Below are 19530 nucleotides of genomic sequence, written 5' to 3' on the forward strand. Positions count from 1 at the left end.
AGTATTCTCAGAAATTACAATAATTTTCTTCATTCTGTGTAGTTATGCTCTGTAAACAATCATTTTGAGTTTGATTAGTGTCAGTTGATTATAAAAGCATCTTTTAGTAATGATGATGTGTTTGTGTTCAGATGTTGAGCATGAAAGCGCAGATGGATGTGATCTGCTGTAAATCAGTAGGAACTGATCTGTCCATGCTGGATATTGAGGATTTCATCAGTGAAATCTGTCAGCTGAAGAAAGAGGTGGCGTCACTGGAGGCAAAGCTGAGAGAAAGAGGAGACAAACCCAACAGAGAGGTTTGAGCGGCTCATTTCATCCTTCAGCTCAATCAAACCAAAGTTTTGTTAGCTTCTCACTTCTTATGCACATCTCAAATTAAACCAGCAGCTAAATATGTGAATCTAATCACCAATATAACCACTAGAGATAACTGCTGAGTAATGAGGCTAATATCAACAGGTTGTTGTTTATTTTTGTTTGTCAGGATCTGGAGAAGGTTTCAGTGTGTGTGACTGACAGGACAGAAGCTCAGGATTCAGTCTGGAGATCCAGAGACACACAGGACTCAGAGCTCAGCCTCACTTTACTGTGTTATACTGACGCTCAGGATCATGGATCCGCTGATCAAACCTCTGACTGTAACGCTGGAGAACAGCAGATGCTGCAGACGCCGCTGAAGATGTGATCCGTCAAACTGGTGGACTGCAGGAACCTGATAGAGAGCAGAGGAGAAAAAACCACAGCAGAGGAACAACAACAGAGACATGAGGAGGATGAAGATCAGAATAATGATGATGATGATGATGAAGGAAATAAAGAGTATGATGGGACTGTTGAGGATGATGATGGGAATGAGTATAAGAATGATGATGACGATGACTTTATTCCTTCAGGTATGTTTCTTCCTGGCGAATGATAGTAGGGCTGAAAAATTGGGGGGGAAATGTTGTTCCTAAATCAATGAGTATTGACATTATTTACTGTGAACTGACATGTTGAAACAACTGTAACATGAGCTGCATCACAATTTTATTTTGATTAATTTCTCAGCCCTAAAAAAAAGACAATTATAGATGATTTTATAAATGTTTATTAATGTTTAAGTAACATTTTAGAGCCATTTTGTTCTTTTCAGATGAGAATGGTAGTTCAGCTTCTTGTGAAGAAACAACCTCAACATCAAAAGATCAGCTGAAGGTCAAGAGATTTTCCTGCTCCACCTGTGGGAAAACATTGAGTTCACAGATTCGCTTATTTAGGTAGTTTTCAGAGCCATCAGAAGAAACACGCTGAAGAACAAACTGCTCCAGAATCATAATAGTGTTTTTTCATCAGTAAATCTGGATAAAAGACTCATCCTGAAACTGTACATTGAGCTCTTTCTGCCAGTAGGGGGCAGTGTCGCATTGAGCTTTCATGTGATTTGGGAGAGTAGAGATGGATTGAACAGATTGCTTTGGATGTAGTCATGTTTAACAGAGCAGAGCAATGTTTGTATCTCAAACTTATTAAAACACCTCAAACAAAAATAGACTATGAGTGCCTGGATTTCATAATGCTGTTAAACATTTATTTTATTTTTTACTTTTATTGTTGGATGGGTTTTCATTGGGATATGTTTAATTTAATCAAGAAAGCGTGGTTTTCCTTTCACGCAATATTTTACATTTTCCATGGTCTTCCAGAGCATTTGTGCCACCATCTAATTTAAGATATGGGTAGAAATGAATACTCTTTGTGGAAAATTGTTTGTTTGATCAGGTACTTTACCTTCACTGTACATTTAGAGATGAGTATTAATAAACATTGATCTCACGTGAAAACGCAAAACTTGGCCACTTCTGATGGGCTTACGGCTGTACCGAGCAGATCGCATCACAGAGTTAACAGGGAAAACGAGTTGTTTCTACATTAACAAAAGTTGGTGTTCAGATGTAACAACGCTGAAGAAGATATTCTGTCTTAATTTAGAGACACTCTTCATAAACTCGCCGCAGGAGTTTTCCTCTTTCATTCTTGTGAATTTGTACATCCCTCCAAACGCATGTGAACACGACGCTACAACAGCTGGCTGAATAAATAACCCTTTTAACCATTCTTGGGGATTTTAACAAAGCAAATCTCTCCTGTGAGCTGATAAAAACAAACCGCACATTACATGTCCCACCAGAGACAGTAGTATACTGGACTGCTGTTACACAAGAAAAAAGGACAAATCACTGTCCTGCGGGCAGCTTTGGGATTCTCTGATCACTTTCTGGTTTATCTTACACCAACCTACAGGCAAAAACTGAAAGCTTCAGGCCCAGACAGTATCTCACCTTCCTGCTTAAAAGTCTGCGCTGACCAATGGATCGCTGGAGCAGTCTGAAGTTCCCTGCTGATTCAAACGCTTCACTATCATTCCAGTTCACAAAAAAACCCAAATCACAGGACTAAATTACTACAGACTTGTCGCTCTCAAGTCTTTACTGGAAGTTCAACATGGCACCTCATGGCAAAGAACTGAAAAAAAGAGTTGTTGTTTTACATAAAGATGGTGTAGGCTATAAGAAGATTGCCAAGACCCTGAAACTGAGCTGCAGCATGGTGGCCAAGACCATACAGCAGTTTAACAGGACAGCTTCCACTCAGAACAGGCCTCGTCATGGTCGACCAAAGAAGTTGAGTGCATGTGCTCAGCGTCATATCCAGAGGTTGTGTTTGGGAAATAGATGTATGAGTGCTGCCAGCATTGCTGCAGAGGTTGAAGGGATGGGGGTCAGCCTGTCAGTGCTCAGACAACACACTGCATCAAATTGGTCTGCATGGCTGTCGTCCCAGAAGAAAGCCTCTTCTAAAGATGATGCACAAGAAAGCCGCAAACAGTTTGCTGAAGACAAGCAGACTAAGGACATGGATTACTGGAACCATGTGGGGAACTACAGTTCATTGAGGGAACCATGAATGAGCAGAGCATGATCCCCTCCTTTCTGAGACTGGGCCGCAGGGCAGTATTCAAACATGATAACAACCCCAAACACACCTCCAAGACGACCACTGCCTTGCTAAAGAAGCTGAGGGTAAAGCTGATGGACTCGCCAAGCGTGTCTCCAGACCTAAACCCTATTGAGCACCTGTGGGGCATCCTCAGACGGAAGGGGGAGCGCAAGGTCTCTAACCTCCATCAGCTTTGTGATGTCCTCATGAAGGAGTGGAAGAGGACTCCAGTGGTAACCTGTGAAGCTCTGGTGACCTCCATGCCTAAGAGGGTTAAGGCAGTGCTGGAAAATAATGGTGGCCACACAAAATATTGACCTTTTGGGCCCAATTTGGACATTTTCACTTAGAGGTGTACTTACTTTTGTGGCCAGTGTTTTAGACATTAATGGCTGTGTGTTGAGTTATTTTGAGGGAACAGCAAATTTACACGGTTATACAAGCTGTACGCTCACTACTTTACATTGTAGCAGAGTGTCATTTCTTCAGTGTTGTCACATGAAAAGATATAATAAAATATTTACAAAAATGTGAGGTGTGTACTAATTTCTGTGAGATACTGTATGTCCACACTCAAGCCGCTTCTATGTCGCCACATGTTGAAATTAAAATTTTGGTGTGGCCAATCAGATGCTACCTGGACACCCCTTGCTCATACATCTCATCTAATTGATGTGCGTTTATGTCGGAAAAAAATAAATGTCTTAGAAGATGTCTTTAAGATGTTTACATAGCAAAAAAATGCTTTTCTTACTTTTTGTCATTTCTAGTCCAAATATCTAAAAATTCTTAAATCAAGGAACATTTTCTAGACAAGTAAAAATTGTCTCGTTTCCAGAAAAAATAAGTCAAAAATTAAGCGAGTTTTTCCTTAAAACAAGCAAAATAATCTAAGCTCATTTAATTTTTTTTTTTTTTTTTCTGTAAACAAGACAATAATCTTTACTTGTCTAGAAAATGCTTCTTGGTTTAAGAATTTCTAGATATGCGACACGTACAGTAACATTACACTTGGAAATGAATAATAGTGCAGCGAGCATGACAAGCAGGGTTTGAAATTAACACACACCAACACGGGTAAAAATCAACTGTGGCGGGTGTCAAATTTAGCCAATTTGGTGGGTTTTAATCACTGCTGGGTTACATTTGTGTAAGCCAAATCTGCACAGATTTAGCTCAAATATTCAACTCTTGAGTCATCATGATATATTTATTTCATAATAAGCTGCACATTGTTACTTTTGATCCTGTCTGTTGGGACTAAAGTAGCACAATAATACAAGTTGGATTTTTTTTGTGTTACTCTTGTTTTTGTTAAATATACCTTACTATGACCTTGTTAATGTAACTGCAAATATATTTTGCAAAAAAAATGTACATTTTAATGTATTGATCTGTCCATCTAAACTACATTTTTGGATGAAAGAGGAAGTGAGGAAATGACTGGATGACAGGATTTTAGAAATGTATGAAATCCACATTTTATGATCCTGTAGGGGGCGCTATGACAATCTCCAGTCCGCCGGTAAAACTATGAAGAAAGAAGAGAAGAAGAGAAAGCTGCTGCACTGAGACGGTTTGTATTTTAATTTGTTTAACGTCATTGTAGATTTTCTGTCTTTAGTGTTTTAAAGAGCTTAAATGAAGCGTTTCCTCACTATTTATATCATAGAATTAACTATGATTCTACTGCATAGTTCAACTTGGGGATTTGTAATAAAATTATAGTAAACAGATTTACCATTATTGACTACAGCAGCTGTGTTTTAACTGATTTATTGTTAAAACATAGTCAACACGTTTAAATTTCAGTGCTGGTCATGTAAGGACGCTTAGAAATGAGTACAAATAACACAATACCATCTTTATACAGCAGCTACATTTATATGTTAGATGTGTTGTGATATTCTTACAATAACAAAACTAAAGATAAACTGACCTAATGTATATTTATATCTGAAATTAATATTTCTTAATATTCTAAGAAATTACAATAATTTTATTCATTCTGTGTAGTTCTAATTGTAATTATTTTGAGTTTGACAAGTGTCAGTCTTTTAGCATCTTTTAGTAATGATGATGTGTTTGTGTTCAGATGTTGAGCATGAAAGCGCAGATGGATGTGATCTGCTGTAAATCAGTAGGAACTGATCTGTCCATGCTGGATATTGAGGATTTCATCAGTGAAATCTGTCAGCTGAAGAAAGAGGTGGCGTCACTGGAGGCAAAGCTGAGAGAAAGAGGAGACAAACCCAACAGAGAGGTTTGAGCGGCTCATTTCATCCTTCAGCTCAATCAAACCAAAGTTTTGTTAGCTTCTCACTTCTTACGCACATCTCAAATTAAACCAGCAGCTAAATATGCTAATCTAATCACCAATATAACCACTAGAGATAACTGCTGAGTAATGAGGCTAATATCAACAGGTTGTTGTTTATTTGTGTTTGTCAGGATCTGGAGAAGGTTTCAGTGTGTGTGACTGACGGGACAGAAGCTCAGGATTCAGTCTGGAGATCCAGAGACACACAGGACTCAGAGCTCAGCCTCACTTTACTGTGTTATACTGACGCTCAGGATCATGGATCCGCTGATCAAACCTCTGACTGTAACGCTGGAGAACAGCAGATGCTGCAGACGCCGCTGAAGATGTGCTCCGTCAAACTGGTGGACTGCAGGAACCTGATAAAATCCACAGCAGAGGAACAACAACAGAGACACGAGGAGGAGGAGGAGGATGAAGATCAGAATACTAGTGATGATGATGAAGGAAACGATGTTGAGGATGAAGAGAATGAGGATGAGAATAATGGAAATGATGATGATGATGACTTCATTCCTTCAGGTATTTTTCTTCCTTTTATGATCTTTTGTTATGGCAAGTGATAATAGGGCTGAACAATTTGGGAAAAATTAGTTACTCTGAACCGTCATGTTGAAAACACTGTATTATGAGCTGCATCACAATTTCTGTTTTATTCATTTTTTCTGCCCTAGAAGTAGACAAATATAGACAGATATTACAGAATTTTTATATGATGATAAGTGAATGATTCATTAAAGGGCACCTACAATGCCCTTTTGTAATATAAGATGTAATATAAGTCTCTGGTGTCTCAGATGTATTTATGAATCCGCTTAACAGCGCTCAAACAAAGCATCACATTTTTAAAATTTCAGTACCTGATTTATACTAAAGTCGGTACTTTTGACAACTCTGAGTAACACCAATACAATTCTGTTCAACACAACTTCTGTTTGTGCTACCATAAAGTAATAGAGCATATGGAGACTAAGCGTAAGGATTTGAGCGAGTTTGACAAGGACCAAATTGTGATGCTAGACGACTGGGTCAGAGCATCTCCAAAACTGCAGCTCTTGTGGGGTGTTCCCGGTCTGCAGTGGTCAGTATCTATCAAAAGTGCTCCAAGGAAGGAACAGTGGTGAACCGGAGACAGGGTCATGGGCAGACAAGGCTCATTGAAGGCTGGCCCGTGTGGTCCGATCCAACAGACGAGCTCCTGTAGCTCCAATTGCTCCAGAAGTTAATGCTGGTTCTGGTAGAAAGGTGTCAGAATACACAGTGCATCAGTTTGTTGTGTATGGAGCTGCATAGCTGCAGACCAGCCCATGCTGACCCCTGTCCACCGCCGAAAGAGCCAACAGTGGACACGTGAGCATCAGAACTGGACCACGGAGCAATGGAAGAAGGTGGCCTGGTCTGATGAATCACTTTTTCTTTTACATCACGTGTGCATCGATTACCTGAGGAACACATGGCACCAGGATGCACTATGGGAAGAAGGCAAGCCGGCAGAGGCAGTGTGATGTTTTAGGCGATGTGCTGCTGGGAAATCTTGGGTCCTGCCATCCATGTGGATGTTACTTTGACACGTACCACCTACCTAAGCATTGTTGAGACCATGTACACCCTTTCATGGAAACGGTATTCCCAGGTGGCTGTGACCTCTTTCAGCAGGATAATGCTCCTGCCACAAAGCAAAAATACTTCAGGAATGGTTTGAGGAGCACAACAACAAGTTTGAGGTGTTGACTTGGCCTCCAAGTTCCCCAGATCTCAATCCAATCAAGCATCTGTTGGATGTGCTGAACAAACCAGTCCAATCCATGGAGGATCCACCTCAACTTACTGGACTTTAAGGATCAGGGCTGTTTTGGCAGAAAAGGGGAACCAACACAATATTAGAAAGGTGCTCATAATGTTATGCCCGATTAATGTAAATGTTCTCCGCACTGTCAAAATAAAAGTCACAACAACAGGTGTGGCTTTAGTCACTGTAGAGTTTTTACTGCCTTTGTGAATACAACCAGGAAATCGGCCCTAGGGGAACTTTTAATTTTTGGTTAACCAACCTGGTGGATAGTTTTTATAACTTGAACTACCCGGTGCAAAAGCCCCTTATAATGGCACAACCAGCTGTAACCCTGGTAGGTGGAAATTTCTAACCCTTTTCCCCTGATTTCTCATCTCTGTTTGCGATCAGATCATTTTAAGCCGTTAAACTCCTGGACAGTTTTAAGTTTAATGATCCAGTAACCAAATGCATTCAAACAATCAGTCCAAAACAGCGCTAATGTAAAGAAAACCAGGCTTATAATATCAGAGATGGCAGAGAGAATAGAGATTCGCATTGTTTTCAGTTAATCATTCATTCCAGTGTCTGTTTCACTATAAAACACAAACTCTGCCATATTGTGTGATCATTCTGAGGAGTGCGAGCCGTCACGCATGTGAAATACAGACTGAACGCAACACTGCTGTATGGCCAAATGATACGCAATAGCTGAGATGATTTCTCATCTGGATAAAGCAAACCAGTGTCTCACTAGTAAAGTTTTGATGAATGAGGATTTTGATCAAGGTAAAGATGATTGTGATGTTGTGAGTTGTGCAGTGAGCATGCGTGACTCTGTATTGCAACTTGACTTGTTGCACTGTACATACTATACACTGTGGATGCTGAAAAGTTTTTCTCCATAGGTGCTTTGGTGTGGATAAATTTATAAAATGAAATGGACTCATATCATTTGGGTATTTGTGTTCTTTTGGAGTCTCCAAGTGTCCTTTTTTAGAAAGACACCTGAATTTACTTTAAACAAAGCTGGCAGGAAATACAGTTTTGTACAGTATATATTTCAAATGTTTATTTCTTTTTATTTTGATGATTATAACTGACAACTAAGGAAAATCCCAAATTCAGTATCTCAGAAAATTAGAATATTACTTAAGACTAATACAAAGAAAGTATGAGCATGTACAGCACTCAATACTTTGTTGGGGCTCCTTTTGCCTGAATTACTGCAGCAATACGTTGTGGCATGGAGTCGATCATTCTGTGGCACTGCTCAGGTGTTATGAGAGCCCAGGTTGCTCTGATAGTGGCCTTCAGCTCTTCTGCATTGTTGGGTCTGGCATATCTCATCTTCCTCTTCACAATACCCCATAGATTTTCTGTGGGGTTAAGGTCAGGTGAGTTTGCTGGCCAATTAAGAACAGGGATACCATGGTCCTTAAACCAGGTACTGGTAGCTTTGGCATTGTGTGCAGGTGCAAAGTCCTGTTGAAAAAATCTGCATCTCCATAAAGTTGGTCAGCAGCAGGGAGCATGAAGTGCTCTAAAACTTCCTGGTATACGGCTGCGTTGACCTTGGACCTCAGAAAACACAGTGGACCAACACCAGCAGATGACATGGCACCCCAAACCATCACTGACTGTGGAAACTTTACACTGGACCTCAAGTAACGTGGATTGTGTGCCTCTCCTCTCTTCCTCCAGACTCTGGGTCCCTGATTTCCAAAGGAAATGCAAAATTTACTTTCATCAGAGAACATAACTTTGGACCACTCAGCAGCAGTCCAGTCCTTTTTGTCTTCAAATGCTTCTGACGCTGTCTGTTGTTCAAGAGTGGCTTGACACAAGGAATGCGACAGCTGAAACCCATGTCTTGCATTTGTCTGTGCGTAGTGGTTCTTGAAGCACTGACTCCAGCTGCAGTCCACTCTTTGTGAATCTCCCCCTTTTTGAATGGGTTTTGTTTCACAGTCCTCTCCAGGGTGCGGTTATCCCTATTGCTTGTACACTTTTTTTCTACCACATCTTTTCCTTACCTTCGCCTCTCTATTAATGTGCTTGGACACAGAGCTCTGTGAACAGTCAGCCTCTTTTGCAATGACCTTTTGTGTCTTGCCCTCCTTGTGCAAGGTGTCAATGGTCATCTTTTGGACAACTGTCAAGTCAGCAGTCTTCCTCATGATTGTGTAGCCTACAGAACTAGACTGAGAGACCATTTAGAGGCCTTTGCAGATGTTTTGAGTTAATTAGCTGATTAGAGTGTGGCACCAGGTGTCTTTAATATTGAACCTTTTCACAATATTCTAATTTTCTGAGATACTGAATTTGGGATTTTCCTTAGTTGTCATTTATAATCATCAAAATTAAAAGAAGTAAACTTTTGAAATATATCAGTCTGTGTGTAATGAATGAATATAATATACAAGTTTCACATTTTGAATGGAATTAGTGAAATAAATCAACTTTTTGATGATATTCTAATTATATGACCAGCACCTGTAAATGATATGTACTTAATTTCATACTAGTTTTAAGTAACATTTTATTACCATTTTGTTCTTTTCAGATGACAATGGCAGTTCAGCTGCTTATGAAGAAATAACCTCAACATCAAAATATCAGCTGAAGGTCAAGAGATTTTCCTGCTCCACCTGTGGGAAAACATTGAGTTCACAGGGACATTTAGCGAGACATGAGAGAACACATACAGAACAGAAAGAATTCACCTGCAAGATGTGCGACATCAGCTTTCCTACCTTAGAAGAGAAGAGACGTCATACAAAAGAGCACAGAGCGAAGAAAGATTTTAACTGCAAACAGTGTGGGAAGGTTTATTTCATTTATATGATTCTAAAAGCTCATATGAAGACACACAGCAAAAAGACTTTCCATTGCAGCGAGTGCAACAAGTATTACAGGACCAAACAAATTCTTATTGTTCACAATCGAATCCACACGGGTGAAAAGCCATACAAGTGCCCTCACTGCGAGAGAAGATTCATGTACGCATCCAATCTGAAGGCCCATGTGCGTGTTCACACCAATGAAAGGCCGTACCAGTGCAGTGAATGTGGGAAAACTTTTACAAGTACAGGCTGTCTAAAGTCACACCAAAAAACACACTCTGAGGATAAACCATATCAGTGTAAACACTGTAATAAAGGATTTCGTCACACATCTCAGCTGAAAGAGCACAAGAAGATTCATACCGGAGAGAAACCGTACCTGTGCTCCTACTGCGGGAAGAGCTTTGCTCATTCACATCATTTTAAACATCATCAGAGGATTCACACTGGAGAAAGACCGTGTCTGTGCAGCGTTTGTGGGAAGAGTTTCAGAAAAGATAGTGCCTTAAAATATCACCAGAGAATTCATACAGGAGAAAGACCGTACAAGTGTTCTCAGTGTGACAAGGCGTTCGCTCGATTAGACGTCCTGAAGACTCATGAGCGAGTTCATACGGGAGAGAAACCTTACCGCTGCTCCATCTGCGGCGAGAGATTCACTTATTTAGGTAGTTTTTATACTCATCAGAAGAAACACGCTGAAGAACAAACTGCTCCAGAATCATCATAGTGTTTTTTCATCAGTAAATCTGGATAAAAGACTCATCCTGAAACTGTACATTGAGCTCTTTCTGCCAGTAGGTGGCAGTGTCGCATTGAGCTTTGGGAGAGTAGAGATGGATTGAACAGATTGCTTTGGATGTAGTCATGTTTAACAGAGCAGAGCAATGATTGTATCTTAAACTTGACAGAACAATTAAAAAGCCTCAAAATAAAGAAAATGTATGCTTGCATTTCATAACGCTGTTAAACATGTTTTATCTTGTGAAATTGCCTGAAGCATGTTGTGTCGATTAGGCCTTCACATGGGAGAGTTGATCTCTACTGACATTTAAGAGATGTGTTGTGCTTGTATCTAGGCGCAGGTCCTCCATTTGATCTGGATATGGCCTGGATCCGGCTGACTACGGTAAACCTCTGGATAAACTAATCTGCTAATATTAACAAGTACATCTGGTGTTATAGGAAGTGTTCCTGGTTCCAGCTGACCTAATTTATGCAGCCTAACAATCCTTTAAATTCGGCATGAAATCAAATTTGACAACTCTAATTTATCCGTGCACTTCATTTAAAAAAAATAATTAAATTAACGTGCCTTTGTAATCTTTAATAAAATACATTAAGCTCCCCCCTCAAAACAACTCATCGTCTCTTCCTGTCACATGCCATGGTGCAAGGGCGGGGCTATCTGGAGAGAAATCCCCCACTTACTGCAAACGGGTATTCAGATCTGCCTCCATTTTGTTAGTAACTTCCAGCGATCCAATCAATTTCTGAAGGACGAAATCAAGTACCGCCCTCTCATTTCAGATGCCGTTTCAATCAGATAGACGTTACGTTAGAGAAGAAAAGACAGTCGCAACTTCCACTTCATGCCGACTTTAATGCAGTGGTTCTCGAATGCAGATGCAGCACACAATATGCCAACCACAATTAAAAAAATAAATGATAGTTTTACAATTTATTAATTGAATGTAAATTAAAATGGATTAACAATGGATTTGAAATCATAAATTTGTTATGTGTATGCCATGTTGAAGAGATGGGTTTTTAGTCTAGATTTAGTGTTTCTGCTTCCCGAACAATGCTAGGAAGATTGAGTTTAGGTGCCAAATAGGTGAAGGATCTACCGCCTGCGGTTGATTTTGATATTCCAGGTATTATCAATTGGCCTGTATTCTGTACATTAGGACTAGTTTAGAGAATTATTCCTCTCCTAAAGAACCAAATGAATTTTTTCCTCAGGGATACTACAATGCACTGTCTGATAAGATACTGTAGTACAGGGGATTTCAACCTTTTTGGGCACACGCTTGAGCTTGTTTTTCCTTAGTTTTGATCATCTCTGGTGTTCTTGATTTTACAAGCCACCAGTCCATTTTTTGTTTAGTTGTTTTTTCTCAAATTCAGTTGTGCCAAACCTTCTGTAACTACAGTCAACGATTACCTGGGAGAATAGTCAAATTGCACCCTCTAGTGGATTACTCAAGATTTGCTAGCAAAATCTCACTTTTACAGCTGTTTCACTATGAGAATTCACTTTTGAACTAACAGGTGCTGGCAGTGGCACCCCCCACAGGTTGAAAACCCCTGCTGTAGTAGACGGTTTGCACGGTTATAATTTTCTCTCTAATATTGTCAATCTTGCAAGTAAAGAAGTTTTTAAAGTCATTAGCCTCTGTATCAAATAAATACCTAGGGTTGTGTTTGTTTTCTTCTAAGACATTTTGAATAAGTAGATCTTGCCGTATTTTAAGCCTTTCTGTATGCAATAATGATTTCTTTCCATGAAATACGAAAAACCTCTAGTTTTGTTTTCTTCCAGCTGCGCTCCATTTTTCTGGCTGCTCTCTTAAGGGCCCGAGTGTGCTTATTGTTCCACGGTGTTTGGTTTTGCAGACTTGGATGAATGTAGTGTACACGAGACTAAATAATGATCTGAGATGTCGTCACTCTGCTGCAGAATTTCAGCTGCATCAGTATCGATTCCACGTGACAATATTAGATCTAAAGTATGATTACGACAATGAGTGGGTCCTGACACGTGTTGTCTAACACCATTAGTCACTGGCAGTTGCAGTTGGGTTTCATTTAATCAAGAAAGAACATGGCTTTCCTTTCACACTGTTAATTACATTTCATCACGGTTCTTCCAGAGCATTTGCGCCACCATGTGAGGTAAGATATTTCCTTGGTAGAAATGAAAACTCTTGGTGTCAAAGTGTGGAGGTTTTATTGTGGCAAGTAGTTCAAATTCACTGCAATGTGTAGATCAGGTTGTGATATAGAATCAAAGTGTATGTTTATGGGATATTTGGCATATTGAACTCATGTAAACACCAAACTCAGCCACAGATTCTTTTAGCAATTATTAAATATTTACTTATAAAACAACACAAAAACATGGCAGTACCACATTAAGGAATGAAATTGCCCCTTATTTCCCTAAGATTGTTACAAATTTGAACTGATTCAGACACGGAAATGCAGTAATACACGGTGCGTACAGTAACGTTACAATCGGAAAACCAAGTATAATAATTGACAGAGCATGACAAAATCTAAAAAGTTTAAAAAAAAAATTACAGCCAAAAAAACTTTTTCCTTAAAAAGAAAAAATAATATCCAATGTGGAAAATGTAAAATAAAACAATTGTTTCTATCAAATATCATCATTACACATACAATAGTACAATAGATAGCTTTACAATACAATAATTCAATAGATTGCATACAATAGTTTTAAAAAATCTGTGTTGCAGAAGCAAGAGATTTAAACATTTGCATTATCTTGATCTTCTAACAAAATCACAAAAACTACAGTTACACTAATTTCCTCTTTTGAATCTCATACAGAGCATTAACTGTCTTATGTACATTATGACAAAACATATTGTTTTAAAAAACACAAAGTGGTCATTACCAACACAGGTCTTGTTTATTAATTTGAATCCATCATCACATTCAAAGACTCAATACACAGCAAGAACAAAACTGAACTAGAAAAACAAGACAGAATTTATCTTTGCTCATTCATTCATTCATTAATCTGTCCATCTGAAAAAACTCTTATGGTAGGACAAATCAAACTTTTCAATGACGTTTTATTAATCGTTTTAAGCAACTAGGTTGTGTTATATTATGTATTATGAAATTAATTTGGTAGTTTTAAAATACTTTTTTTTTTTTTCTTTCTTTTTTTTTTGAATAGGAAATGTATGAAATCCACATTTTATGATCCTCTAGAGGGCGCTCTGACACTCTTCAGTCCGCCGGTAAAACCACGAAGAGAGAAGAAGCTGCTGCACTGAGACGGTGTGTGTTTTAACTGTTTGTGTGATTGTAGATTTTCTGTCTTTAGTGTTTTAAAGAGCTTAAATTAAGCATTTCCTCACTATTTAATCATAATATAGAATTAACATTGATACTACATCATAGTTCAACTTAGATATTTGTAATAAAATCATAGTAAACAGATTTACCATTACTGACTACAGCAGCTGTGTTTTAACTGATATTTATTGTTAAACAATAGTTAAGACGTCTAAATTTCAGTTCAGGTCATGCTTAGAAATGAGTACAAATAACACAATACCATGTTTATACAGCAGCTACATTTATATGTTAGATGTGTTATTCTTACAATAACAAAACTAAAGATAAACTGACCTAATGTATATTTATATCTGAAATTAATATTTCTTAATATTCTAAGAAATTACAATCATTTTATTCATTCTGTGTAGTTCTAATTGTAATTATTTTGAGTTTGATTAGTGTCAGTCAATTATAAATGTGTCTTTTAATAATGATGATGTGTTTGTGTTCAGATGTTGAGCATGAAAGCGCAGATGGATGTGATCTGCTGTAAATCAGTAGGAACTGATCTGTCCATGCTGGATATTGAGGATTTCATCAGTGAAATCTGTCAGCTGAAGAAAGAGGTGGCGTCACTGGAGGCAAAGCTGAGAGAAAGAGGAGACAAACCCAACAGAGAGGTTTGAGCGGCTCATTTCATCCTTCAGCTCAATCAAACCAAAGTTTTGTTAGCTTCTCACTTCTTACGCACATCTCAAATTAAACCAGCAGCAAAATATGCTAATCTAATCACCAATATAACCACTAGAGATAACTGCTGAGTAATGAGGCTAATATCAACAGGTTGTTGTTTATTTGTGTTTGTCAGGATCTGGAGAAGGTTTCAGTGTGTGTGACTGATGGGACAGAAGCTCAGGATTCAGTCTGGAGATCCAGAGACACACAGGACTCAGAGCTCAGCCTCACTTTACTGTGTTATACTGACGCTCAGGATCATGGATCCGCTGATCAAACCTCTGACTGTAACGCTGGAGAACAGCAGATGCTGCAGACGCCGCTGAAGATGTGCTCCGTCAAACTGGTGGACTGCAGGAACCTGATAAAAACCACAGCAGAGGAACAACAACAGAGACACGAGGAGGAGGAGGATGGGATTGATGCTTATAATAAGGAGGAGGATGAAGATGATCAGAATACTAATGATGATGATGAAGGAAACAATGTTGAGGATGAAGAGAATGAGGATGAGAATAATGGAAATGCTGACTATGATGACTTCATTCCTTCAGGTATTTTTATTCTTTTTATGATCTTTTGTTATGGCAAATGATAGTAGTGTTGAACAATTTGGGAAATATTAGTTACTCTGAACCGTCGTGTTGAAAACACTGTATCCTGAAGAATGTGTGTGTGAAGTTTCAACTCAAAATCCCCCACAGATCATTTATTATAACTTGTAAAATTTGTCCCTATTTGAGTGTGAGCAAAAACACTGCGTTTTTGTGTGTGTCCCTTTAAATGTAAATGAGCTGCTGCTCCCGGCCCCCTTTCTAGAAGAGGGCGGAGCTTTATCAGCTAAACAACAACAAAGCTGGAGAATCTCACGCAGCCAAAATGAGGATTGTCAGTAACGGTGTTCGGCCTTACATTGTTCAAAAGTCGGTACTTTTGACAACTCTGAGTAACACCAATACAATTCTGTTCAACATAACTTCTGTTTGTGCTACCATAATGTAATAGAGCATATGGAGACTAAGCGTAAGGATTTGAGCGAGTTTGACAAGGACCAAATTGTGATGCTAGACGACTGGATCAGAGCATCTCCAAAACTGCAGCTCTTGTGGGGTGTTCCCGGTCTGCAGTGGTCAGTACCTATTAAAGTGCTCAAGGAAGGAACAGTGGTGAACCGGCGACAGGGTCATGGGCGGCCAAGACTCACTGATGCACGTGTGGAGCGAAGGTTGGCCCGTGTGTCCGATCCAACAGACGAGCTACTGTAGCTCAAACTGCTCAAGAAGTTAATGCTGGTTCTGGTAGAAAGGTGTCAGAATACACAGTGCATCAGTTTGTTGTGTATGGAGCTGCATAGCTGCAGACCAGTCAGGGTGCCCATGCTGACCCCTGTCCACCACCGAAAGAGCCAACAGTGACACGTGAGCATCAGAACTGGACCACGGAGCAATGGAAGAAGGTGGCCTGGTCTGATGAATCACTTTTTCTTTTACATCACGTGTGCATCGATTACCTGAGGAACACATGGCACCAGGATGCACTATGGGAAGAAGGCAAGCCGGCAGAGGCAGTGTGTTGCTTTAGGCGATGTGCTGCTGGGAAATCTTGGGTCCTGCCATCCATGTGGATGTTACTTTGACACGTACCACCTACCTAAGCATTGTTGAGACCATGTACACCCTTTCATGGAAACGGTATTCCCAGGTGGCTGTGACCTCTTTCAGCAGGATAATGCTCCTGCCACAAAGCAAAAATGCTTCAGGAATGGTTTGAGGAGCACAACAACAAGTTTGAGGTGTTGACTTGGCCTCCAAGTTCCCCAGATCTCAATCCAATCAAGCATCTGTTGGATGTGCTGAACAAACCAGTCCAATCCATGGAGGATCCACCTCAACTTACTGGACTTTAAGGATCTGCTGCTAACATCTTGGTGTCAGATACCACAGCACACCTTCAGGGGTCTAGAGGAGTCCATGCCTCGACGGGTCAGGGCTGTTTTGGCAGCAAAAGGGGAACCAACACAATATTAGAAAGGTGCTCATAATGTTAAGGTGCTCATAATGTTATGCCCGATTAATGTTCTCCGCACTGTCAAAATAAAAGTCACAACAACAGGTGTGGCTTACGTCACTGTAGAGTTTCTACTGCCTTTGTGAATACAACCAGGAAATCGGCCCTAGGGGAATTTTTTGTTTTTGGTTAACCAACCTGGTGGATAGTTTTTATAACTTGAACTACCCGGTGCAAAAGCCCCTTATAATGGCACAACCAGCTGTAACCCTGGTAGGTGGAAATTTCTAACCCTTTTCCCCTGATTTCTCATCTCTGTTTGCGATCAGATCATTTTAAGCCGTTAAACTCCTGGAGAGTATTAAGTTTAATGATCCAGTAACCAAATGCATTCAAACAATCAGTCCAAAACAGCGCTAATGTAAAGAAAACCAGGCTTATAATGTCAGAGATTGCAAAGAGAATAGATATTTGCATTGTTTTCAGTTAATCATTCATTCCAGTGTCTGTTTCACTCATAAAACACAAACTCTGCCATATTCTGTGATCATTTTTGAGGAGTGCGAGCTGTCACGCATCGCGCTGTGTGAAATACAGACTGAACGCAACACTGCTGAATGGCCAAATGATACGCAATAGCCAAGATGATTTCTCATCTGGATAAAGCAAACCAGCGTCTTGCTAGTAAAGTTTTGATGAATGAGGATTTTGATCAAGGTAAAGATGATTGTGATGACATATTGAAGTTGTGCAGTGAACACGCGTGACTCTGTATTGCAACTTGACTTGTTGCACTGTACATACTATACACTGTGGATGCTGAAAAGTTTTTCTCCATAGGTGCTTTGGTGTCTTTTTTTTTGGAAAGACACCTAAATTTACTTTCAAAAAATCTTGCAGGAAATACAGCTTTGTGTATTGATGCTTTACTTTGATAGAAAAGATAGATATGTACTTAATTTCATACTAGTTTTAAGTAACATTTTAGTACCATTTCGTTCTTTTCAGATGAGAATGGCAGTTCAGCTTCTTGTCAAGAAACAACCTCAACATCAAAAGATCAGCTGAAGGTCAAGAGTTTTTCCTGCTCCACCTGTGGGAAAACATTGAGTTCACAGGGACGTTTAGCGAGACATGAGAGAACACACACAGAACAGAAAGATTTCACCTGCTGGATGTGCGACATCAGCTTTCCTACCTTAGAAGAGAGGAGACTTCACACAAAAGAGCATAAAGTGAAGAAAGTGTTTCACTGCGAACAGTGCGGGAAGGATTTTTTCACCACTCCATCTAAAATGAAAAATCACATAAAGACACACAGCGAAAAGACTTTCCAATGCAGCGAGTGCAACAAGTATTACAGCAGCAAACAGAATCTTGATGCTCATAAGCGAATCCACACAGGTGAAAGGCCGTACAAGTGCCCTCACTGCGACAAGAATTACAACCACGGATCCCATCTGAAGAAACATGTGCGTGTTCACACCAATGAGAGGCCGTACCAGTGCAGTGAATGTGGAAAAACCTTTACAAACTCAAGCTGTTTAAAGACACACCAAAAAATACACTCTGAGGATAAGCCATATCAGTGTAAACACTGTGATAAAGGATTTCGTCAGACATCTCAGTTGAAAGAGCACAAGAAGATTCATACTGGAGAGAAACCGTTCCTGTGCTCCTACTGCGGGAAGAGCTTTGCTCATTCATATCATTTTAAACATCATCAGCGGATTCACACTGGAGAAAGACCGTATCACTGCAGCGTTTGTGGGAAGAGTTTCAGAAAAGATAGTGCCTTAAAATATCACAAGAGGATTCATACAGGAGAAAGACCGTACAAGTGTTCTCAGTGTGACAAGGCGTTCGCTCGATTAGACGTCCTGAAGACTCATGAGCGAGTTCATACAGGAGAGAAACCTTACCGCTGCTCCATCTGCGGCGAGAGATTCGCTTATTTAGGTAGTTTTTATACTCACCAGAAGAAACACACTAAAGAACAAATGATTGTATCTTAAACTTGACAACTACTGAAGTTCTCAAAATAAAAAGGTTTTAATAATATGAGTGCCTGCATTTTGTTAAGACCCTAAGATATTGTCTGTAGTGTCATTGTCTGTGTATACTCTCTGTGTGTGTGTGTGTGTGTGTGTGTGTATAGACGTGTTTGTATTCCATGTGGGCGTGGTCTCCATTAACCGTTTGAACTCACTGATTGGTCCAGCCAAGCACCTGACCCATACATAAGGACTGCCCCAAACACTCTGCCTCGTGCCTTGTTGACTTTGTGCTGATGCCATCATTCTTCGCTTTCGTTGACTTTTTTCTATTGTTCGTTTCGTCATCATTTGATTGAGAGCGTCGTGCCAGAGAGATTGTGTTTGTGGTTATTTCTGATTCCCCGGTTTATTTGAACTTTGCCTGTTTGACTACAACTTGAATTCCGAATCTGATTTGTTTGTCCAAAACTCTGTAAATACTGCTGTAAAAACTCTTGTAAATAATATTTCACTTTAAGGGATATAGGGGGCTTGACGCCAATTTATTTGTATATTATTTTCACTTTGGTTATGGTTAAGGGGGGAAGGTAAGTTGTATTTTGTTTTCTTTATTTTCATTGAGGTAATTTAGTTTCTAAAATAAGATTGTTTTGTTTGGTGTTTTGGCCAGGTCTGCCCTTGACGTTAAACCCTTATTTTTCATTCTAAATAAAGTTTGTACAGTATTATTTTGATATCTCTCTGGTATTGAGACTTGCGTCCTTTCCGTTATGGCTGACCCCTAGCGGTCGTAACAGTTTCATATCACTGTTAAACGTGTTTTATCTGTTGAAA

At 39.6% G+C, this 19530-nt stretch overlaps 2 protein-coding genes across 3 annotated transcripts; both read left to right on the plus strand.

Annotated features, from left to right (window-relative positions):
• Positions 1 to 4501: 4501 nt before the first annotated feature.
• Positions 4502 to 11302, plus strand: LOC137031920 (zinc finger protein 25-like). Of its 2 annotated transcripts, XM_067403304.1 has the most exons (5): positions 4502 to 4558; positions 5078 to 5245; positions 5434 to 5824; positions 9640 to 10587; positions 10999 to 11302. In XM_067403304.1, exons 2-5 carry the CDS (start codon positions 5078 to 5080, stop codon positions 11067 to 11069), a joined length of 1578 nt encoding a protein of 525 aa, XP_067259405.1. In that variant the 5' UTR covers positions 4502 to 4558; the 3' UTR covers positions 11070 to 11302. The 2 variants fall into 2 exon arrangements, with proteins under 2 accessions (XP_067259405.1, XP_067259406.1); XM_067403305.1 differs by lacking the exon at positions 10999 to 11302 and having other exon boundaries at positions 9640 to 10838.
• Positions 11303 to 13709: 2407 nt separating this feature from the next.
• Positions 13710 to 19382, plus strand: LOC137031936 (zinc finger protein 25-like). Its single transcript, XM_067403326.1, has 4 exons — positions 13710 to 13954; positions 14470 to 14637; positions 14838 to 15246; positions 17708 to 19382. Exons 2-4 carry the CDS (start codon positions 14470 to 14472, stop codon positions 18712 to 18714), a joined length of 1584 nt encoding a protein of 527 aa, XP_067259427.1. The 5' UTR covers positions 13710 to 13954; the 3' UTR covers positions 18715 to 19382.
• Positions 19383 to 19530: the final 148 nt, after the last annotated feature.

Source organism: Chanodichthys erythropterus, chromosome 12, assembly GCF_024489055.1.
Source record: "Chanodichthys erythropterus isolate Z2021 chromosome 12, ASM2448905v1, whole genome shotgun sequence".
Taxonomy (NCBI): Eukaryota; Metazoa; Chordata; class Actinopteri; order Cypriniformes; family Xenocyprididae; genus Chanodichthys; species Chanodichthys erythropterus.

Coding starts and splice junctions, on each gene's coding strand:
- LOC137031920 (XM_067403304.1), top strand. CDS start 5,078: ATGTTGAGCATGAAAGCGCAGATGGATGTGATCTGCTGTAAATCAGTA. Junction 5,246..5,433: donor GAGACAAACCCAACAGAGAG/GTTTGAGCGGCT, acceptor TGTGTTTGTCAG/GATCTGGAGAAGGTTTCAGT. Junction 5,825..9,639: donor TGATGACTTCATTCCTTCAG/GTATTTTTCTTC, acceptor TGTTCTTTTCAG/ATGACAATGGCAGTTCAGCT.
- LOC137031936 (XM_067403326.1), top strand. CDS start 14,470: ATGTTGAGCATGAAAGCGCAGATGGATGTGATCTGCTGTAAATCAGTA. Junction 14,638..14,837: donor GAGACAAACCCAACAGAGAG/GTTTGAGCGGCT, acceptor GATCTGGAGAAG/GTTTCAGTGTGTGTGACTGA. Junction 15,247..17,707: donor TGATGACTTCATTCCTTCAG/GTATTTTTATTC, acceptor CGTTCTTTTCAG/ATGAGAATGGCAGTTCAGCT.